General features: G+C 45.1%; 1 protein-coding gene across 1 annotated transcript in view; it reads left to right on the plus strand.

Annotated features, from left to right (window-relative positions):
* SH3RF3 (SH3 domain containing ring finger 3) overlaps window positions 1-24,263 on the plus strand; it is a 660,635-nt gene that overhangs the window by 537,405 nt on the left and 98,967 nt on the right. Inside the window, exons 8-9 of the mRNA XM_006873039.1 lie at window positions 2,465-2,703; window positions 16,494-16,828. Of these exons, the coding sequence (XP_006873101.1) occupies window positions 2,465-2,703; window positions 16,494-16,828 (574 nt within the window). The remainder of the gene's footprint in view (window positions 1-2,464; window positions 2,704-16,493; window positions 16,829-24,263) is intronic.

Below are 24,263 nucleotides of genomic sequence, written 5' to 3' on the forward strand. Positions count from 1 at the left end.
TTTCCCACTTCAAAATGAAATCCCACGTATCCTTCAGAGCGCTCTTCTCTATAAAACCTTCTCTGATCACCCGCCTCCTTACAGCAGATTGTGTACACTTCGTCTTGTATTGTCGTGAGTGTCATCTTGGCAAGTACTGCTTGTGAGCAGGGTGTTGGTGTGTGGTGGCCCCACTAGCCTGTCAGCTCTGTGTATGACTGCAGTAGTCTCCTACCACTCTGCGTCTCCCTCACAGCTCTTTGTGTCCCATTTACATGTACTAGGTGTTCATTAAATGCAAGTTGAGTAAAGAAATGAAATCTGGTTATTGTGATACAAATTTAGCTTCAAGAGTATCTTTCCATACCACCTACAACTTTTCTTTTGTTAATAAGAAAATTCGCCAGCTAATGAAATGTGAAATTTGAATGGCCCCTGTCAGCTCTGCCCATCATTGTTTGTGAGCCCCATCATCTGTTAACTTCTCTCAAGCCCTCTCAGTCTTCAACCTCGGAAGGCATTCAGAACGAGAGAACCAGGTAGCTCATATCACTTCAGAAGAGTTCGTCCATCCTGGCAAATAAAGTATTGTGAAGGTCACTGGTGGTCATCTCAGGTCCCTAGGAGAAGTCAGGCACCCTCTCCGTCGATATCTCAGAAGCTCAGACAGCCTTACCCCGCTCCGTAGCTCACCATGGAATGAAATGTTTCCTGGTCTTTTGTCACAGACATGCAGGAGAGCTCTCCCTGTCCCTGTGACTCTGCACATTTCTGTTCCAAGCTCCTCGCTGTTCTTAATGAAAGTTGGCAAAGCTACCAAGCCACAGAGTGATGCCTCTCCAGTCCCGTGGTCAAATGGATGGATGGAAGGCCCGGTCCTTTAGTCACACACAGACCTGTGTTCATACAACTGTATTCACTGCCCATTATTGTGAAGTACTCAGCAGTATTGGCAGACTTTTAGTGGGCTTGGAGCTTACTGTTTGGAGTTGATTTGGCAGTTGTACAACTTTGAGGCCATGTAGAGTTCATTTTAAACTATGGTGGGTAAACTCACGGTGCCTGGCTGCTCCAAGTGCATGCTGGAAATGAAAGCCCTGCAGACTCCTTTGTCAAACAGCTCCTGAGACGATGTGAAGCGACTGAACACTGCCAAACAGAAGCCGATGAGAGTATCTGTGCCTGTTATGTTCCGGCTTGTCCAGATAGCCTTGCAACTAAGTGACCCATGCTTGTAAGGCCACTTTATTTCGTTAAATACAGAGAGATTTCCTAGGAGAAATGGAAAATCAACAGGTGACAAATGTGATTTTTCTTTTTTTAAAGTAACAAAATCTTGTTTGGGGCTATTCTGTCGATAGACTTACTAGCTCGAGTTCATGTCAAGACTGCTGTAAGCACTAATGGAAGGAAACTCGTATTCCCAAAGTCTCTTGACTGTTGGCATTTGGGGCCTAGTCTTGGAGATGCTCTTTTGGGGAGCCACTGCTTACAAGCACAGACTTGCAATGCAGGGGCTCTTCCTTCCTGATTGAAAGTCATTGCACAGTGGTACCAAACCATGCCTGGAGATGGTGTCCTGGGGTCAGACCTTGGACAGGCAAGAGCCCTGAAGAGCCTGACTCCCCCAACACCATTCCATCATGATTGAAGTCCTGAAAGGGCATGAAGAAGAGTCTTCCTCGGAGATTGACCTCCGGCACCTCTTGGACAAATGCCAAACACTCTGATTCCCCTGAATCCTTGAGATTGGCGTCACCAAAAGCTGTAAACTCCCAGCCTGTGCAATATTGTATACCTCCCCAGGCAGTGTGTGGCTTTACTATAAGTACCTAGAGGGGAATGGGGCTTAAAGCTTGTTTCCCAAAACTTCTGTGTTCCTGGCTTCATCTGGAAACTTCAGGGTGAAAGGCCATCTATTTCGGGTATGAAACTACAAGTTCTTTGAAATCCCTGAGAAGGATATCATGTTTGCTGTGCCCTTTCCCAGAAGGTTGGGTCAGAGGCCAGAAGAAACAATATGGCGGCCATGTCCAGAGGGAGTCAGCTGTTCTTTCCATTGGGTTTGCCGGCCATGCTGTCAGAGGTTTTAAAGTCTGGTGGGACATGACTCGGTCATCCCTTTTTGTTCTGGAGGCGTTTGGGGACACACAGCTGCTTGTTAGAATGAATTAAGGCAGAAGCGCTGGTACAACATACTGGACTGATTTGGGACCATTCTTCTGTTTCATAGGGTTCTTTTGCTATTTCTTGAGTATTCAAAATGAAAGTTGCCCCCATGAGGGTTTCTTCAAAAGTGCCCTTCTCAGATTTAGCTCTGGATATGGTTCAACTAGAATGATTTTGGCGTTTTTCTTAAGATTGTGTCCCATCAACTCTTTTGTTCTCGTCTCCCAAAGCCAGTATTCTGCCTATGCCAGTAGCCTGTGTCGTGTGATTCCATCTGAGCTCTCTTGCCTGACTAGAGTTTCCTTTATTTCCTTAGGGTCCCTGTAGGAGGAGCTGCAGCACCCCGGAATAATGTAATTGGAGGGTCTCCACTGGCCAAAGGCATGACTACAACCATCCACCCAGGTGGTGGAAGTCTGAGTAGCCCAGTCACTACCACCAGACCTGCCCTTCCAGTCACCACACCTCAGGCCTCAGCGTCTCCCCCAACGGGCAGTTGTCTGCGACACTCAACCCAGCCAGTGACCAGCCAAGGCCGGAGTACTGTCCCAACAGGTATGTAACCTGGCTCTCAGGGGCGTCTCCCCTGCCAGGGAATTTGACAAAGAGGTTTGCGGGAGGTCTTCAAGACACAAGTTATGAGAAACATTTTTGGTCCCAGTCTCAGGCAATCCACGGTGGGGCAAGTTGTATTTGCTTATCATAATCATAAACTTCTGGTGATCTCCGGGAAGTTCGCTTGACTTTTCATATTACTCTATCCTGGCAGCTGAGATGGATTAGGGATTTTACAAATATTTACATATTTCACTGTAGTAAGAAGACTGCATGGACTAATAAGATTAACATTGGCGCTTTGGATGACTCCCCCAGCGAGGCAATTGTTAGTCAGCCACATAGACCCCTTCCATTTGCCAGACCCTTAAGTTTCCCAATGAGGCGGCATTTCATGGGACAGAGAGCTGGAAATGAGCCACAAATAGAGAGTACTCCCTTTCTAATGTGCTCTGCAATTAGAAGGAGCTAATTATCATTGATCCTCCATCTTCATGCCCATCACGATCAATAGGCAGGCTGACACATTTGAAAGAAGGACCAGTTTGCCCCAGGATACGTACTATGAGATGAAAAGAAATGGGGCAAATCTTCAGGACGTAAAGAATGTGAACACATCTGGTGTGAAAGCTTAGCATTGAGCCCAGAAGGCCTGATGAAGTGTGACTCGCACGATGCTCCTAGGTGTCTATACACCAAGTGACCTTCAGAAACCAAAAAGCTGACCAACCCAAGACTGAAGGATGCCACGCTATTCTAGTAAATGATGCTGAACTTCCCTTTCCATGCCAACCCTATCCTCTCAAAAATCCTCTCTTCGAAAAATAGCACTTAAAAGGAGAAATGAATGTAAATTCTTTGCAGCCATAAAGCATTATTTTTTACCATTAGCCAACCAGAAGAGAACCCATTATTTAGAAGTGCTTCAGAAAGTAGCGTCTGAAGTGTAAAAAGTCAAGACAAAACTTCGCAGAGACTGTGTTTTCTCCAGAGTCATAGCTGATAGAACAAGAGACGAGGCTGAATGTCCAGCTATCGAAGCTAATCATTCTACTCGCCCATCGCTGACTCTTCCGGGAAGCTGACTGGCACATACCCACACTGATGGTCAATTCAGGCTTACCTGGGATGGGAAGAACTGCTTTTCTCCTGCAGGGAAACCTAAATGTAGTATAAATTATTGTTATCGATTCAATTGTTTTTCCCAAAAGACATGTCAAAGTCTTAACCCTGTACCTGTGACTATCAGCTTGTGGGGAAATAGGGGCTGTCTCTGAAGATAAGGAGGTCATAGAGGAGTCGGGTGGATCGTAATATTATATGACTGGTACTGTCTCAAAGAAGACAGACACAGAGACACAGCCACACACAGAAAAGGTGCCATGTGACAATAGAGCTGGGAGTAGCCGAGGATTGCCAACAGCCACTAGAAGCTATGAGAAAGGCATGAAATCGTTCCTCCTCCAGAACCCTCAGAAGGAATCAACACAGCTGATACCCTGATTTGAGCTTTGAACATGTAGTTCAAATAACCCACAGTGAGACAATAAAGTTGTGTTCTTCATAGCCACCCACTGGGTGGGATTTTGTTACTGCAGTCCTAAGAAGCGAAGATATCATTTCAAGAGAGTTTTGTAGCAGGGCCCAGTTCAGTCCATGAGCCCACTTTACTACTGCTGGCTCTGCTTGGTCCTCAGAGAACAACAAAACCAGACAGCATCCCTCTCTCACGTTACTGGTTGATCATCAGGCAAACAGTGTTAATCCAGCTGTGAGGGCAGGTCTAAATCTAAGGCAGGTCAGGATGGCGGGTGGAAGGATGTGTAGAGGCCCCACAGAAGAATTCATTACCCGGAGAAGTAGCAAAAGATGATTAATACTCATGCAAGTGAATAAAGGTCACACAGAGAAGAAGGTGTCATTGGAAGCAGAAAGAAATATTCAAAGTAACAGAAGCGTGACAAAGCATGTTTTCATTCACGTGGCTCAAGTAATTCAGTAAAGACAGAGCCAGCAGAGACCTGGCTGAAGGCAGGGACTTGGAAGACAGACAGACTTGGGTTCAAATGCTGGAGCTGCCACGATTGCTGTGGCCTCAGTCTCCCCCTCTGTAAAATAGGAATATAAATAACACTTACCTTCTGGTAGGAGTCCTGGTGTGGCTCTGCAGGAGAATGCACTGGACTGCAAAGTCGGTTTGAACCACAGGGTAGGCTGTTCAAGCTCACCAGCTGCTCCTTGGAAACCCTATACAGGGTCACTATGGGTGGGAACCAGCTGAACAACACTTAACAACAACAACAGAACCTTCTAGTGTTGGCATAAGGATTATCTAATGTGCCTAGAATTGAATAGAACATGTACCATGTGTTCAATAGAGTCTTTGTTTGTAATCATGTTCAAATATGAAAACATTATTGAAATACTCAATACGTGAAAAAAAGTTAATCGAATATTTACTAAAGAAGCTGTTTCTTGTCATCTCGTGCCATTGAGTCACAGAGTTAGTGAGTTACAGAGTCGAATTGCTCCTCAGGGTTTTCATCTTCTAGAAGCTGATCGACAGGCCTTGGTTAACAGTCACAAACTCTTCTGAAGGACATGGGGGTTGGACTCTCCTAGGGGCTATAGGAACCCGTCATCTCTTAAAGCAAGGGGATAAGACTTTATAAAATCTCCCCACGATAAAGTATGGAGGCAGAAGTGGTATACAGCAGACGGGGTCAAGGAAGGAAACACGTTAGAACGCTGTGGATTTGCCCAGGTGAGAGGTACTGGTGGATTGTGGGCCAGAGCTAAGTGAGTTGTCTTGCAGAACTGAATGCAGATTAAAGAGCTGTTTAGGAAGCAGAATGATGAAGACTTGAAGATGGACTGATGTACACATCTAGGAAGGACAAGGACTCGGTTGGCAGGGAGAATAGCAATGACAATTCCTGACCTAGAAAATACCAGACAGGAACTTGTTTCTTAGAGTAAGTGATGGCTTAGGTTTAGACACATTGCACTGAGGTGTCATGTGGAAATTTTCAGGTGTGTAGTCGCCTGCTGACTTTGAACAAGTCCATCCCTCCTCCCATGTGCATCCCACTTCCCCAGGGGAGAAGGCAGAGTCTGTTTTTCCAGCTTGCTTTGCAGTTAACATGCAGACACATAACCTAAACTCTAGGAATTGGATTCTCTGGCTCAAGGCTTCCATTCTGAAGACAAACCCTAAAAAACTAAGATATAAAAAACACCGCCACCACATCGGGTCCAACTCATGACAACCCCAGATAGGGTTTCCAAGCCGGCGAATTGTTACTAGAGTAGACAGTTTCGTCTTCCTTCTGAGGGTCAGCTGGTGGGTTTAGACCACCAAACGGTTGGTTAGCAGCCCAGTGCCAACCCCACAAACATATGGACTATGCCTTGTAGATTCCTCTTGGTGTTAAGTTGTTGTGCCATCGAATCAGTTCCCACTCATCGCAACCCCATGTGGGGTTTCTAAGGAGTGGTTGGTGGGTTTGAACCTTGGAACTTGTGGTGAGCAGCCCTGTGCTTATTCTACAGCACCACACCAGCAAGCAATCAAACAAAACTCTTTACAGAAGCTGATCAGCACCCTTGGTTCAAACTGCCAAGCCCTTGGTTAGGAGTCAACCATTGAACTGTTTTCACCATTATGGACCTTCCAGAATGGGGAGAGTGGTAGAGAAGGCCTGAGACTTTCAGGGACAGTAGTGTGGCACTTCTGATGCCTGGTCCCCAACCCGGTGGTTAGGTGCAGTGTGTGTGTCCAGTACCAATGACGGTATCTCCGGTGACGAGACTACTGAGCATTGTTCTTGGTGGCAGAACCTTCAAGGCTGGCTCCCAGAGCTTGCAGAAAGTGGCTAATAGTCTTTAATATATTGACTTGTGTGAATTAGCCAAGAGTAGGGTATGGTTTTTGTGTGGGTTTGTTTTTTTTGTTGTTTTTTTGTTTTTAGTGTGTGTGTGTGTGTGTTGTTTTGTTCTGTTTAGTTTTTTAGGGCCTGGAATGCCATAACCTTTTTTTTTTAATGTTTTACTGTGAATTGAGTGGTAGTTTACATGGGAAAACATTAGTTTTACGTTCATACTATCGTATATCGTTTCATTGCTATGGTTACAATCCCCTCCATGCATCATCAACCAACCAAAGGGTATACACTACTAGTCTGCCCCCTGGTCATCAGCACACAGCCCCTTTCCCTCTCTGTGTCTAAAGCCTCCAGCTGCTCCATCTCTCCACGTCATCGTCTTTGCCTCCATCTCAGGCATCACTGCTTCTCTGGGTAGGGGCCCACTCTCTGCTCTTCTCTCTTGATGGTCCCAGGGACCTCCGCCCCTAGGCTGAAAAGTTAATCATTCCCCTACTTGCTACCAAACATCTACCGTTACATTTCCAACCCTCACAATCAGCCCTGATAACAGTTATTCACTGTTGTATCACCAGAGACCTGCATGTGTGTTTTTGTCAATAGTTCTGTTTTGTTAGGTTTGTTTCGTTGCAACCCTAGCCTGTGGGGCTTTGAAGAAGAGCTGGTTGTTTCTATAAGAGACTTCTCCAGCAGTCGTCCCTCACATTCAGCCCTTCCTTCCAGCCAGCCACGCTGATAGCAGTGTTCATCTGGTGGTATGCTCCGTCCCTTCTATGAGGGAGAAGGTCCCTAGGGGGCACAAATGCTTTGCACTGAGCTGGTAATTGAAAGGTTGGAGCTTGAACCCACCCATAAAGATGATAGCCAAGAAAGCCCTATGGGGTCCAGTTCTACTCTGACGCTTATGGGTCCCCTTGAGTTAGAATCCACTTGATGGTAGCAGGAAAGAAGGGAAAGCTAGGGATCCAGCCATTGTCGTAGGTGGTCAGGTGATCGTACAGCAGGGCATCCGTACTGATACACCGCCATGGTTGCATGCCAAGTTTGTCAAGATACTGGTCTCCTTAATCCCTGGAATAGCTGGAAAGGAGCTAGACAGTGAAAGTCCCAAGTCAATTTTCTGGTTATGAACATTTTCATCCTTACCCCCAGTGTGCCATGCAAACATTTCCTATGTGTGCCGTGAGAGAAGAGAGATTGGAAGTACTGCCCCTCGTTGTGAACAAACATTCCAGCGTGGCAGCCTGGACTATGTGGGTCAGATAGCTAGCATAATAGTCTTTTCATGCCGTCCCTTGCTAGAACATTTTCCAATCCAAAGAAGAAAATTGAGCCCTGCCAGTGGTTTCTGTCTCTGTGGAATAACAAGCAGTATCAAAAGGAACTGGGACTAGGAATCTTCAACATTGCATCTCAGCCATCAATCACCATAGTAACCACTATGGCTTGACAAGCATTTGCTTCCATCAGTTTAATTTTACATATGGGAAAAGCGAGGCACCGGATGGCTAAAATGGCTTCCCAGTACATTCTAACATCAAGCCCCGTCCCCACACCCCTGCTGTCACGGCCAGGTTAGAAAACGATTCCTGCTAAGTCATCTCAGTGAACTGAATCCACTGAGCTGCCCCAGCTTCCCCACTTGGCCCTGCATTTAGAGAGAGAAAGAGCACAGTTGGCAGAACAAGTAATAGATTGTTCGCTGCAGTAATTGCCTATTTCAGCAGACCCCAACCCAGGCAACGTCCTCTTCTCGAGCCAAAGTCGGGGAGTTTGACAAAAACTTAATTGCGTTGGCCATAGAAACCAATATGATTTGTTCTACTTGATTAACGAGGCTGCTTTTTCCAAGGGCAGGGCCCTTCCTGTAATGCTTCCAATGTTTCACACATCCTCCTATCAGTGACTAGCAGGGCCAAGATCCCAACATAGCCATTTGTTCATCAGAAGGAAAAATATGAAAGGCTCTGAAAGAGAGCTACATACATGGCAGGCAGTGCGAGAGTTTGCAGCCATAGAGAATAGCCACACTGACCTCAGTTCTGCTTCGGACAAGGAAACAGATTTCTTCAGTAGGGTTTGAAAAGGGCTGCGGTGGAAGTATGCATGGGGTATCAGTGAAGCCCAGAGGAGAGAAAGTTCGTTCCCATTGGGGTGCGGTGGGGAGGAGAGCTATAGGGGATGTGTTACTGGATTCTGTTGGCTAGGCTTTTGTTGAGAATGTTTGCATCTATGTTCATGAGGGATATTGGTCTGTAATTTTCTTTCTTAGTGACGTCCTTCCCTGGTTTTGGTATGAGGGTTATGCTTGCTTCATAAAATGTATTAGGAAGATTGCCGTCCTCCTCTGTATTCTGGAATAATTTGGGTAGAACTGGTGACAATTCTTTCCTGAATGTTTGGTAAAACTCACCAGTGAAGCCATCTGGACCTGGACTTCTTTTGGTTGGGAGTTTTTTGATGACCTGATCAATTTCTTCTATTGTTAGGGGTCTGTTCAAGTCTTCAATTTCACTCCGTGTGAGTTTAAGTAGGTTGTGTTTTTCTGAAAATGTATCCATCTCTTCCAAGTTTTCAAATTTGTTGGCATACAACTCTTCATAGTATTCTGTTATTATCCTTTGGATTTCCTTTGGTTCCATTGTGACACCACCCATGTGGTTTCTACTGCATGTTATTTGTGTCTTCTCTCTCTTTTCTTTTGTTAGGTTTGCCAATGGTTTGTCAATTTTATTAATCCGTTCTGTTTTCTCAAAGACTTATTTCTTCATTCAGAAATTTTTTTACTGAGTGCTTCCTGAATGCCAGATAACATATCAGGTGTGTGGGATATATCAGTGAATTAGGCAGCGAAATGTCCCCATCCCCATGAAGCTGGTATTTCAGAAGGGAAGATAGGCAACGAATAATCAATACTGTCAATTACAGAGAGGTAAGTCCATTGGAAAGAAATAAACCTCAGAGCAGGGCTTTGAGATTACAGAGTGGGACAGATAGCAGTTTTATGTCAGGTCATTGGAGTGGATGTCACTGAGAAGGTAGCATCTGAAGCAATGTAGAGGGCTCTGCCACACTTCTATGTGGGGAAGAGCAGTCTTTCCAAAGAAGACAGACAGCACCCAGTCTCTAAGGTGAGAGAGTGTCTGTCGTGCATGAGACAAACAGAAGGCTGAATGGAAGAAATTAAACCAGTAGTCACTGAGATTATTTCAATTCATGGCACCTCCGTATATGTCAGAACAGAATTGTGTTTTATCAGGTTTTCAGTGAAAAATTTATCAAAAATAGATCTCCAGTACAGACCATGACCAAGTGGTACTTATTCCAGGAATGCAGGGATAGTTCAATATAAGAAAGCTAATCAATGTCATATACCACATCAGTAAAACAAATGAAAAGAAGCTCATGATCATCTTTATAGCTGCAGAAAAAGCTTCTGATAAAAATCCAACACCCTTGATGAAAACCCTAAAGAAATTAGGATAGAAGGGAAATTCCTCAGTATGATTGAGTCAGTCGATGAAAACCCAAGTCAACGTTACATTTAGTGGGCAGATGCTGACAGCTTTCCATTTGAAATGGGGAACAATGATAACAGTTTATGTTCTTACTACTTCTGTTCAGCATTGTAGTAGAAGCCCTAGCCAGTGCAATAAGACAAGAAAAAAACGTTTCCAAATTAGAAAAGAAGAAATAATATTATGTTTGTGCATGGATGATATGATTCTATATTGAAAAATTCGCTGAGTCCACAAGAACATTTCTAGAACTAATCAAGGAATTTAGCAAAGTGGGGTTAAGATCAACAAACAAAAATCACTTGAGTTTCTGTATACCAGCAATGAGATATCTGAAAGAGAATTAAGAAAGCAATTCCATTTACAATAGCATCTAAGAGAATAAATCAAACCAGGGACATGAAGGACTTATGTAAAGAAAATTATGTAACACTGCTAAAAGACATTAATGAGGATTGAACTAGATGGAAAGCTGTTCCATGTTCACAAACTGAAAGACAATATTGCTGAGATATCAGTACTACTCAAAGTCACCTACAGAGTCAACGTAACCCTGAACAAAAGTCTGTCATCTTCTTTACAGAAATGGAAAGACAGATCTTCAGCTTTGTACAGAATGGCAAGAAGCCTCAAACTGCTAAAACAGTGTTCAAAGAGAACAAAGCTGTGGGCTCTGCAGTCTGGTCATTACCCACAGCACCACGCCAGGACTCGCCTCACACTGTTGTCAAAAACAAATAAAAAATGGATTGAGTATCTAAGTGTGCAAAATAAAACCGTAAACTTATTAGACAAACAAACAGGGGCAATGCTTTCAGGCCTAGCTTTCAGTAGGGAATTATCTAATAACAAAAGCAGGAACAGAAAAAGACAAAATAAATAAACTGTTCTTGTGTGCTGAGTCAGTTCTGACTCACCACAACCCTGTATAGGACTTCCAAGGAACAGCTCGTGGATTTGAACCACCAACCCTACAGCGCCACCCCAGGACTCCGGGTAAATAAAAGAAGGCTCATAAATGCTCAGAACTTTTATTCATCGGAAGACTTTGTAAAAAAGTAAAAAGATAACGTGCTGGCTGGGAGGATGGCTTTGAAAAGCATATGCCCAATAAAAAGATGGCAACCTAGGGCTCTCTATAAAACTTAAACAACTGAATAACAAAAGAGCAAATGGCCCAGTCATAAAATGGGCGAAGCATTTGAGCAGACCAAAGCGGGCATTCCAGTGGCCACCAAACGCAGGAAAACACGGTCATTACCATTATCCATCAGAAAGATGCAAATCAAAACCACAGTGAGATGGCATTTCTGTCCCACTAGGTGCTGTAAGCTAAGCACTGGACTGCTAACCACAAGGTTGGTGGTTCAAACCCAGCAGCCTCTCCTTAGAAACCCTATACAGGGTCTCAATGAGTCTGAATCAACTCTTTACAACAAGGGCACTTAACAACAACAACAGGTTGGCTAAGGGAGTGTGCATGGTGGCTCTTCAGGATAAGCACTGGACTGCAAACCACAAGGGCGATGGTTTGAACCCACCAGCAACAGAAAGATAAGTCTTTCTCCTCCTGCAAAGATTTACAGCCTCAGAAACCTTATACAGGGTTGCTGTGAATCCGAACTGACTTGACTGCACTCAACAACAACAACAACAAGATAGCTGAAGGAGACCTGGTGGCACTGTGGGGTAAGTACTGAACTGTTAATCCCAAGATCAGAAGTTCAAACCGACCAGCCACTCATTGGGAGAAAGATGAGACAGTCTTTTCCTGTAAGGTTTACAGCCTTGGAAACCCGACAGAGAGTCTTTGTGAGTCAGAACTGACTCAGCGGCAGTGGTGGCGTGAGGATGGCTAAGATGACGTAAAAACACAAATCAGCAAATGCTGGCGAGGATGTGGGGAAATTGGAAACGTTTTCCATTGCTGGTGGGAATGCAAAATGGTACAGCCTCTGTGGAAACCAATAAATGTCCTTGTTGTCATTGTGAAGTGCCAGCAAGTCAGTTCCAAGTCATAGCAGCTGGTGGGTTTGAACTGCCAACGTTGTGCTTCACAGTCCAGTGTTGATCCTCCAGCGCCACACCAGGAGTCCAGACCCGCCATATAACCCAGCAATCATCAAGACTTCATCTCTCCCACTGGCTGAGAAGTATTGCATTGTGTATGTGGACCACAATTCACTGATCCATTCATTTGTTGATGGGCATTTAGGTTGTTTCCAACCTTGGGCTATTGTGAAGAGTGTTTCGGTGAACATTATTGTATAAGTCTCTGGTTGCGGTTCTATTTCCAAGTCTTTGGGGTCACATACCTAGGCGAACTATCATATAATCCAGCAAATCCACTTATGTATGTTGTTGTTAAGTGCCTTCGAGTTCGTTCCAACTCATAGTGACCCTGTATAGGGTTTCCCAGGAGCAGCTGGTGAGCTTGAACCACCGACCTTGCAATTCAAACTTACCTTATAGTCCAGCACATTAACTAGCAGTGTCATACTATGATGGGTTGGTTAGTTATGTGCTGTGGAGTCGGTTCTGACTCATAACAACCCCAGGATTCCTGGGGCTGTAAGTCTTTATGGGAACAGAAAGCTACATCTTTCTTTCGCAGAACAGCTGGGAGTTTTGAACTCCTGACCTTGAGGTTAGCAGCCTGACTCATAGCCACTACACTATCAGATCTCTTTCCATCCCAGGATATATATATATATATATATATATATATATATATATGTATTCAGTGTTACTGAATTGTTTCGGGACCTGGTATGGATAAGTCCAGTACAGATAAGCAATGGACTATTAACTAAAAGGTTGGCATGGTGGCTCAACCCCACCAGCAACTCCCTGGAAAAGCTTTATAGGGTCACCATGATTCAGAATGGAAGTATGCACCTCCATTCTGGTGACTAGAGGGGATGCCTGAGTAAACAGACACCCACCCTCTCCCCTGGAGGGTTCTACTACGCATGCACACAGATCTTCTCAAAATTTAAAGTGACAGTTTCCACTTAAAACCAAACAGCCACCACAGTTTGTCATACTGTGGTGACTTGTGAGTTGCTATCATTCTGAAAGCTATGCCACGGGTATTTTAAATACCAGCAGGGTCACCCATTTTGGACAGGTTTCAGATGAGCTTCCAGACTAAGACAGACTAGGAAGAAAGAGTGGCAAACTACTTTGGAATATTTAGTCACTGAAAACCTTATGAATAGCAGAGAAACACTGTCAGCTATAGTGCCGGAAAATGAGCCCCTCAGGTTGGAAGGCACTCCAAATGCGACTCGGGAAGAGCTGACTCCTCAAAGTAGAGTTGACCGTGATGATGTGAATGGAGTAAAACCCACGGGAGAAAAGCCCGCAGGACCTTCATTTGCTGATTGGACACAACTCAGAATGAAGAGAAACAGCTGTAAACATCCATTGTCAGCTTGAGGACTAAGGTGCGCCTGACCCAAGCCATGGTATTTTCAGTAACCTCATATGGATGCGAAAGCTGGACAGTGAATAAGGAAGATCGTAGGAGAATTGATGCATTTGAGTTACGGTGTTGGAGGAGAATATTGAAAGTGTCACATGCTGACAGAAGAACCAATAGATCCATTTTGGAAGAAGTACAGCCAGAGTGCTCCTTGGAGGCCAAGATGGCCAAACTTCGTCCTCTCTCATACTTGTTGTCAGGAGGGACCAGTCACTGGAGAAGGATATCATGTTTGGTACGGTGGAAGGTCAGAGAAAAAGAGGAAGACCCCAAACTAGATGGATTGGCCAAGTGGCAGCATCAATGGACTCAACGTGGCAACAGTGGTCAAGTTGGCCCAGGATCGGGCAGTGTTTTGTTCTGCTGTGCATAAGTATAGTTTTGCTGCGTAAATCCTCAACAACAGCAAAATAAATAAAATTTAGAAGAAAAATACAAAATGTGTCACAAGGCCTTGTTTCTTGAGACCCCTCTAGGAGCACTCACGTTGCCAAACATGAGGTCCGCAGCCCAGGGACTTTAGAAGGAACAAGCATTGTAGAGTGAGTTTAGAGAGGTCAGATGGTGGGTGGGCTTAGAGCCTTCTGGAACACTCCTGTCTTCTTCAACTTAGGAGCTTCATACTGTTTGCATCCAGTTTGGCAGAGTGATGTGGCCATCAGGGGAAGCTAGCCGGAAAGGAGAGGTGGGCTCTGCAGAGCCCCCTGACAGGGAGACCAGTGCAGCCCTTGGAGGTTGAATTTCTGAGGGCCAAAGTGTAATTGCTCTTCCCTGAGTGAGCAGTAATTTCCCCATTCTAGGGGGTGATTGGCTGGGGTGAAGGAGAGTTCAGACATCAGGGGAGAGGCAAATAAATTGCCCCCTCCCTAGGAGCACCCCTTCCAAGTCACAGGGTTGCCACATGGGTGATTAAATGACCCAAGTGGCTTAATTGATCTGCCTAATTGCCCGATCTGCTTGTCCTTTGAAAACACAGAGCCTCATTTTGTGAGGATTCAAATGCCATATGTCTGCAACCCTTCCAGGACCCTGAATAATATTTTGCAAAACATAAATCAAGCCTTTATATTTCACCTCATAGAAGCACGGGACAACGCCACATCTAGTCCTGGAGAATTCGTGATCACATAATTAGATCTCCCAAGCTATTCCCCCACAGCTCTCATAGAGGGAAGAAATCATGACTCAGAGATGGAGTGGGTTTCGTTTGTTTTGTGAAGTTATTAACCCACCCAGAAAATGCTGCTAAGATTTATGAGTGCATTATATATTCAAGGCATATTTGGTGGTTGAGAATATCACTCTTTATTGTGTGTTTTGTGTTACTAAATGCCACAAGTTCTGGAGGCAGGAATAATTGCAGGGTGATGTGTGATTTTTCTTCAGACAAAGGAATGCAGAGATGACTGGGTCTGAATTGCATGGTGTTAGATGGAACACTTAGTATGAAGTAATAATGTCTGATGTCATGACCTGTGTCTTGCCATGTTACAAACCAAGCCCAGGTTACAAGTCACTATTCCCATGGTGTGTCATGTATTCCCTGTAATTAGTAAGGATGTGACTCTTCAAAATTACTAAAACAAATAGTTTTTATTAAAAAATACAGTTGCCATTAATTGAGACCCACAGTGGCCCCATGTCTGTCAGAGTAGAACTGTGTTCTCTGGGGTTCTCAATAGTTGTGATCTTTCAGATCATCAGACCTTTCCTTTGAGGCCTCTGGATGGATTCAAACCACCAACCTTTTGGTTAGTAGCCCAGGGCTTAACCATTTGTACCACCCAAGGCTTTCAGCAGGATTAATTGTAAGAGTGCTGTGTTTGTCAAATGGAAGAACTTTTTAAATGAAGATGCCTAACATCTTTAAGAAGCGCTTGAGCTGGAACAAGTCCACACGGAGGTGGATTTGTAGTTGTTTTCTAAATCCAGAAGCTTAGATGCTTAAACGTGCAAGTAAGGCACCCACGGCAGACAGATTGCAGTGGAGATGGGGAGCTGCTTGGCCTGGAGAGCTGGAGGAGAAATGGGCCCAGCTTTCTTTGTGTTGTCCTCTCCCCTGTAGTCTCACATGCAGCCCTCACTCTGGAAGGTCAAGGGACACCAAGTACGAGAAACAGAGCACCTGGTAGTAATGGTTCTGGGGTCACGATTAACCAGAGTCAAACAGGAAGCTTAGCTGCTAATTGTTCTGTGCCCTTGAGTTGACGCCAGTGCATGACAACCACATACAAATATGATTAAGTGACGGCGGGATGTTTGGGTGCATTGTTATGACTGTTCAGACTCTTAAGGACATGCAGTGGTGCCTAATAATTGGGGGTGGTATTCTTGAGGCTTCTTGAAGATTCTTTTGACAGATTTTTCTCTTGTTGTTGATGTTAAGTGCCGACCAGTCAGTTCCCACCCATAGAGACCTTTTATGGGGTTTCCGAGGAGCAGCTAGTAAGCTTGAACCATTGAATTTGCAGTTCAGACAACTCTGTAGTCCGGTGCCTTACCCCACAGTGCCACACCAGGACTACCATGGGTACCTAAACTCTTTAGAGTTCACTGACTGGGTTCATCGCAGCATAGAAAACTCAATCAAAGACCTGCACACATCCAGGCTCTCTGTGCGACCTTGGAAAAGACAAGTTAGCTGCTGCCCAGGGACAAGCTGTTTGGGGTAACAGCAGGGCCCCCTTGATCTCTTAGGCTATGGATGGATGGAAACACTTACAGTGTTGCTCCGTCTCCGTTTCTCAGTCCATGAAGTGGGGGATTCCGACTCTCCAGGTCTAGAGAGACTTCTTCAAAGTGAAAGGATGATGAGTCTGAGAAAAGAAACTGCACTGTGATTGAATTGCTGCTTGCAAACTAACAGCTCAATCCTGTTTTTCCTCCACTCCTGCACTCCAGCTGCCCACGCCTCAGCTCAGGCTCAGGACCGACCAACGGCCACAGTGTCACCTCTGCGCTCCCAGAACTCTCCATCCCGCCTGCCAGCTGCCAGCCTTAGGCCCCACTCTGGGGTCTCCCCACAGCACGTCCACCCAGCCCCGATCCAAGTGGTCCTTGGGGCCCAGTGCCCCCGGACCACCATCCCTCTCACATCAGCAGCATCAGCCATCACTCCACCCAACGTCAGCGCTGCCAACCTCAACGGGGAGGGCGGAGGCGGGCCCATCAGTGGCCTGTTGACTTCCAGCCCCACCAACACAGGATACAAAGCAGACGAGAAGAAAAACGAAAAGGTACGTGGCCCTTCTTGGCCCAGCTGGGTATCGTAACTCTTTGACACACATGCCTATAGCTTTAGATATTGCACAATTGGTAACAAAGCTCCAGTCCACAGATGCACCAGGTATGTAACAGAGATGGAGCTCAAATTAGGGAAGCAGTTCATCCTTGGAGTGGACTTCAGGGAGGCCTCGATTTCTTGACAGAGCCATCAAGTTAGAAAAAGTGTTCTCTTCCACAAGACACTGTTTTGGCAAATTCTTGCACTATATTTGATGTATTAGAATAGACACTTGTCTCCATATACCAGACTATTGTTCTGATAGCATACTGATGTACGTTTTACCTGGTGAATGGTACACCGCTCCCTCCCAATTTAGTTGTAGCATCGCTGTGCTGTCCACAGCCTGTTCAACCATATAGGATGGCCCTGTTTCCTGAGGAAAAACAAAGACACTGGCAACTCGCTAGGTGGTATGGGCAATATTTCTAGCTGTGGAGTTGGGCTTTTTTCAGATGAAAATCTGAATTCATGAATTTTCCTTGATTGTTACTCAGCTAGATATTGGATTGTTGTTGTTGTTGCTAAGGGCCATCAAGTTGGTTCCGACTCATAGAGAACCTGCAAAGGGTTTCTGAGGAGCGACTGGTGAGTTTGAACCACAGACCTCACGGTCCTGAGCTTTATCCCGCAGCATCACCCCAGGACTCCAGATATTGGATTAGTCAGGATTAGAATCCGTATTTGTTAATCAATACAGTTCCATAGCAATATAAGACAAACCTTTCACATGCAATTTAAAATTGTCTAGTAAGCTCATTTTCAAAAATAAAATTAATATAAAAATCAAATTAAAAGGTGAAATTAATTTTAATACCATGCTATTAAACCAAATATATCCAAAATGTTATTATTTCAGTATACGAGAGTGAGTGAAAAATTATCCACACTCTAGCTATAGAATCTATTTTAATCAACTTTTAGAAAAGACAAATACATCATTGTTTGACATAAACGCCTTACTTTTTAATACACTTGATCCATCTGTCAACAAGCTTTCATATCCGCTTATTAAAAAATGTTTTAGGCTGAGCTGCGAGCCACGAATGCACCACTGTCTTCACTTCGTCATCAGAGGTGAATCTCCATCCTTGAAGGGCTGCTTTCAGGGGGTCACACAGGTGAAACTCTGATGGAGCAAGATCAGGACGATAGGGAGCATGCTTTAACATCTCACAGTGAAGGTTTAGCAAAGTGTCAACAGTGTGGGCAGAGGGGTGCGGACTTGCACTATCGTGCAAAATCTCAACACCCTTGGAGAGCAGTCCTCTGTGTTTAATCCGAAGTTTAGACTTCAGCTCTTCAGTGAGAAGCTCACTGTAAGGAGCACTGTTGATCGTTGAACCTTTTCCTCCATCAGCGTTCCAATACTGGCCCTTAAGAATCTCAGGAAACTGTAAGCATCAATTTTCCAGCTGATGGTTGACTTTTGAACTTTTTCTTGGTCAGCGATTGAGGATGTTTCCATTCTAACCTCTCCCATTTACTTTCAGACTCATAGTTATAAAATCCATGTCTCGTCACTTGTAATAACTTTTTTAAAGAAATTTTTACCTTCCTTTGAGTATCAGTCCAAATTTTGTTTGCAGATGTCCAAATGCTTGTTTATGTTTTGGTACCCCCATTCTGTCATGGATTATTTAATAAGCAGAGCCTTAGCTGATTTGAAAATGATTTGCAGATGAACCCACTGTCTCTCATCTATTTGACAAAATGATTTCACGTGCACGCTCAATGTTGTCATCAGCTATGGATGTGGATGGGCATTTTAATATGACCAGAGCACGGATAAATTTTGACTCTCCCTTGTACACGCTATACAAAACAATTATTAATGAGATCTGTTACCTTTTTTCCAATTTGAAGTTCAAAATGCATATTTTACACTTATCCACATGTCAAACCAGACTGATGCCAGGGGCTGGCCTAGGCTGCCATATTGGAGAGTGGACAGCCAGATCTTCCACTCGGAACCATTCTGTTTATTGGCCTTGCTGGGTGAGCACTTTAGCTACCATTATCCTTGTCTTTCTGTCTGGATGGTGCAGTCAGTGAACTAGACTGTTAACCAAGAGGTTAGAGGTTCAAGTCCACCCAGAGGCATGTTAGAAGAAAGAGCTGGTGAACTTTAACATCAGCCACTGAGAACACTGTGGAACGCAGCTCTACTCAGATACCCACAGGCTCACCGTGGGTCAGAATTGATGTGGTGGTACCTGCTTGTTTATCCTCATGGTTACTATTTTCTATGGATCTTTTAAAATATGTTTATCGAAAAATTAATCTTGCTTAGGCATTATTTGTTATGACTTATGAAGGAGATCCGGTAGCATAGTGATTACCAGTCAGACTGCTAATCTTAAGGTCAGAGGTTCGAAACTACCAGTGGTTCTGTGGGGGAAAAGATGAGGCTTTCTGCTCCTGTAAAAATTTACAGCCTCAGAAACCCTATACAGGGTTGTTATGTGTCGGAACCGACTGCACAGTACACAACCACCACCACCATTCAGGATTAACGATGTATTTGGGGCAAGATCAGCTCGACACATCTCCCTCTCCCATGGGTATAATACCAAAGCCCGTGTTGACTCCTCAGACATCTTCCGAGAAGTCCTGGGGAGAGGCCCAGCTGGCTCCTTGCCCTCTTCCTCAGCGTGTCCCAAGATGAACCCAGGTACATCCCTGAGATGTGCCCAACCCAAACTACCTGGAGCCTTTGTCTTGGGTTTGACTTGACTCTTAGGTCTCATCACTTCCTGTGTGGTCTAGGGGACTTGTTTCTTATGTTCCCTGGGTGGGGAGAAGGTTCCATTCGGGTTACTGCTGGACCTTAGCAGTAAATGCTTGGGAGACTCCTGTTGATTGCACTTCTTGGAGACCAGCAGATGCTTGGGCACGAAGTGAACTGGATGTTCTGTATACTGAGCCGGTGTCTACTTGAAAATCAGTTAGTTCTGGAATCTGTCCCTTTCTACTTTTCAGTCCTTGCCTGAAATGTAGCTGACTGTTCTCAGGAGGCAGACGTGGAGGTTAGAGACCTGACCTCTGACTCGGACACTCCTTCCTGGAAAACAAGATCTTATGAACCTTCCAAGCAGCTGAGAAAAACAAAACAAAGCAGAGAATCAGATTTGTAAATTGTGGGGGCCATCAATAGTTATGTAAACATTTCTAGTTCTTTCCCCACCCCCTCAAAAATCCCTTTCTCTAGTTTGTAAAACAGACAGGACGGGCTTTAAGATGACTCATTACTGAATGGGACATCAGTGGCATAGATTCTGGCTTTTAGGAACAATTGTTCACCGTCTTTGTCTTCCTATGTGCGTTATAGGAGAGGTGATGTTGGTGTAAAGTGACATTAAGTTGGTTCTGACTCATCAAAACCCTGTATAAGGTTTCCAAGGAGCAATGGGTGGGTTTGAACTGTCGACCTTGTGGCTAACAGTCCCGTGTGTACACTGCAGCATTCCACCAAGACTCCTTAGTGGGTAACTAATGAAAACCAGGCTGGGGGGGGGGGGTCTGCTTTCAACATTCCCAGTCTGTTAGAAACAGCAAGGATTTTGCTATCACCCAAGGTTTGTACTCTGCTAACAAACTCTATGCATCAGCAAAGAACGCCCAGAGAATCGCCCTTGATTAAAAGCGAGTTGGAAGGGAGCCCTTGCTCTTAGGTGGAATGTCTGTCACAAACTTGACAACTGAGCGTCCTTTTTAACTGACAGAATGCTTCCTCTGAAAGTCCCCTGAGCTGGCCCCTAGCTACCGACGTGGACAGGACCACAGCGCCAGTCTGATATCCAGCCCAGCTCTGAGTTAGGCACACACTATGCACAAGGGAAAGAAATTCATGCTCTTCCGAGTAGGAAATTGGAGTGGCCGTCCAGTGAGCTTGTGTTAATAGACATGACAAGGCCCAAACCCCCAGCAGAGAAGTCCACCTGTGGTTTGGTGGTTTTCATTTCTCACCTCTTGAATTAAAAAACAACAACATTGATCTAAGAAACCACCTGTTAATGTTTTTATCTTCCATATCCCCAGTTGAGTTGTTCCTAATTTACAGAAAGGTGTAAAATGTCCACGGTTTCCATTTTTAGCACAAGAGCCATGATGATCATCACTGAAATCCTGTTGCTTATAAGCAAACGGATGTGTTTGATTGGAGCCAGCAGCCCCAGGCTTAGCTCTGCCTGTCATCGTGTTGGCAGGAACTGGGGAAGGCTCTCGGAGATGCCCTCCCCCTATCCCACCATGACCATAATTGAACAGATTTTACTAACTTTAAAAACACAGTTGTCCACATGTATTTCTACGTAGCCCTATCTTAGGTGTACACGTGTCTAATTATAGCGAAAGTATTTTTAAATTCGTGTTTGGCCCTGCTCTCAGGGCTGTGTGTGTAATTGCATTTTCCTAGGGAAAAGACAATGAGCTCTCCAGCTCTCCTGTCTACTGAGACCCAAACCTCAGTGTGCTGTGTTTCCCTAGCACCGATCTCAGCTGAAATTGGATCCAGGCATTTCCAAACATGTGTGAGAGAGCACACAGTGATTCATCGGGCTTCTGGACACCGTGAGGGAGGGGTTGCAGACTGTCAGCTTTCCTTCCAGGGCCCTGGGAGATTTCTGCTCAGGTATCCCTTGGGTGTGGAGATGGAGAGTCCTCCAACCTAGCTCATGCTGGATCTATTCCTGTTGTAGAGATTGCCGGAAGACTAGCTCTCTGCCTTCATAGACCCCTGGTGATTAGGTTCTTTCAGCCTGCTCCAGGCATCTCTTGCAAATCAGCCCTGCTTGGCTAAATATACAGTTCCTGGGTGGTGCAAAGTGCACTTGACTGCTAGCCAGAGGTTGGTGATTCCAATTTACCTCATGTTCCCATAAAGATAACCCTGTGAGGGACTTCTAGTCTATAACACATGGAGTCGCCATGAGTTGGAACCGTCTTGACGGCAAGGAGGTTGGTCTGGTCTAAATATGGCCTTTGAGGAAGACATAGTATTGACAGAATGGGGATTCTTTCCCTAGACGGACTCCTGGATGGCAGTCCAGAGGCTCTCCCAGATGCAGGGCCTCTGTTGGAGTGTGCAAGCGTGCCTCTAGCCTACACTTCCTGCCGCTGTCCTCACCCACCTGCCCCGGTCATATGGGCTCCCTCAGGGACGCTCCTTGTAGCCAAGCTGTCAAAAGCTTCTTGCTTCACACAGCCTTCTCCGGGTCCAGCTGTGTCACTGTATGCTGTGGCCCCACCATCCCACTAGAGATTAAGTCTGGAAATGAAATTCTTGGGCTCATTGTTAGAACAGAGGGTGGGACATGATCGAGCCTGGGATGAGGGGACAGTTCTGATTCAGTGATTTCTTCAGAGCTCTGGATAGCACTAGGGACCATTCCATCATCTGGTTTTGTGGGACTGGGTCTGCCTTGGGTGGTCCTTGGGTTGAAGAGAATCAGCTCTCCTCAGGAGACCTTAAAGTGATCCTTCTTTGAAGCTGGCCCAGCTGCAAGGGACCCCTGGAGATATTGTAGAGTCTGGAGAACAGCCACTGGCCTGTCACTTGAGAGGGTCCTGGTCTTTAGAAGGTACAGCACGTGAGCATCATTGGTGGTCCTGTCATCCTAGTATGCTTTTGAAGAAGGAACTAGGTGTAGCCTTGAAATAAGCCGTGTGGTATCCACAAATCATAGTGTAGAAACTAAGCCTGCTAAGTAAAGCTTTTAGGAAGATGATCTGTAAAATTCAAGTTAATCTTTTGCACTTCAAACATGAATTTGTTGCTTGAAGCAACCACTTCAATCTGCCTGTTGTGCCCATCAGTGACCATCTCATCTTTGTGTGGCCTCATGATGACATGGACCGGTTATCCCTGCTTAGTTCCAGGGGAAAGTCATCAGAGAGAAGCCTGCCCAATGGGGGCCATAGTCCATAACCAGTGGCCATGGGCATTCACAGACAGGACCCAGAAGTTCATAAGCCCTCCGCCACCCAGGAGCATCTGGTCTCTTCTCTAAGATCGATGTATCCGTAATGTCCACTCTGCCTCCTAGCCAGAAGTCACTCTCTCACTCATTTGTAAATTACCAACTGATTACAGTGGACATACATCTGTTCCAGTCGCCATACTGCCCATTGGGGGTTATAGTGATAAAAGGGACAGCCGCAGCCTCAAGGAGCTCAGAGTGTACTAGCAGCAAACTTACAGGTAAGCAGGGATTTACTGTACAGTGGGACAGGCCTGAATACAGGGCCCACAGGCACAGAGAAGGGTGTCCGATCCAGCCGGGGCCCAGGGGATGCTTCTATCTGACCAATGTCTTAGAAGACTAGTGGGATGATGTTCCCGGCTGATGGAATTGCATGAGCAGAGGCTTGAAGTGGCTAGAAGGTGCCGAGACTAATTCTCAGCCACTGATGAGATTTGGATTTTGTGACAAAGATGCTGGGCTGGAGGTCCTTTTAAGTATTGATCAAAGAATGTGAGCTGGACTCCTTCCCTTCTCTCGAATCTGAGCCCAGTATGATATTTATCATTCGTTTGTAGTTAATTGTTCTCCGCTCTGTGAGATTTGCTTGGTTAACTTTCCCACAAGGGACTTACTGTCTTCTGTGCTCTCAACAGCAGCCTGTTCTCAAACCCATTCATACGGAGTGGGTGCTCTAGGATAAGCACTGGACTGCTAACCACAAGGTTGACGATTCAAACATTCCAACCGCTCCTCGGAACCATTGTACCAGGTCACTCTGAGTTAACCACAACCCCAGGGGTCATGGCACTGCTGTAGTGGGTTAGGACCCCCGTTTCCATTCAGCTGGGATAGGGTAGAGAGAATGAAATGGGACAGAGGAAATCCTCATGCCTAGCACACAGTAGTCGTGGTGTTTAATTTCCAACTCATAACGACTCTATGTAGTGTTTCTGAGAAGCAGCTGGTGAGTTTGAACTGCTGACCTTACGGTTCAAACTGACCTTGTGGTCCAACGCTTTATCCCAGTAGAGTTAAATATATTTGGGGAAAACGTTCATTGTTGTGATAATCTTGAGCCATGATTCAAACCTATGTCTTACATGGGTCGTTGTGAGGTTTCTAGCCCCTACAGAGAACCTTGTTCGTAGAAGGTGTCCGGGGATATTTGTGGACCAGAATGAGCTGGAAAAATGACTGCCAGTAAGTTTTCACTCCCACGACTTGAGGGAAATTCTTTCCTTTATAGGTCAAAGGAAGTCAACTTTCTGATAATGAGATAGTTTAAGTATCATAGGATGATAAACAAATTCAAATTAAAGCTGAAGAAAATGAAAAGAAATCTACGAGAGCCAAAATATGATCTTGAATTTATCCCTCCTGAATTTAGAGATCATCTGAAGAACAGATTTGATGAATTAAACA

This window comes from Chrysochloris asiatica, unplaced genomic scaffold (genome assembly GCF_000296735.1).
Source record: "Chrysochloris asiatica unplaced genomic scaffold, ChrAsi1.0 scaffold00220, whole genome shotgun sequence".
NCBI lineage: Eukaryota > Metazoa > Chordata > Mammalia > Afrosoricida > Chrysochloridae > Chrysochloris > Chrysochloris asiatica.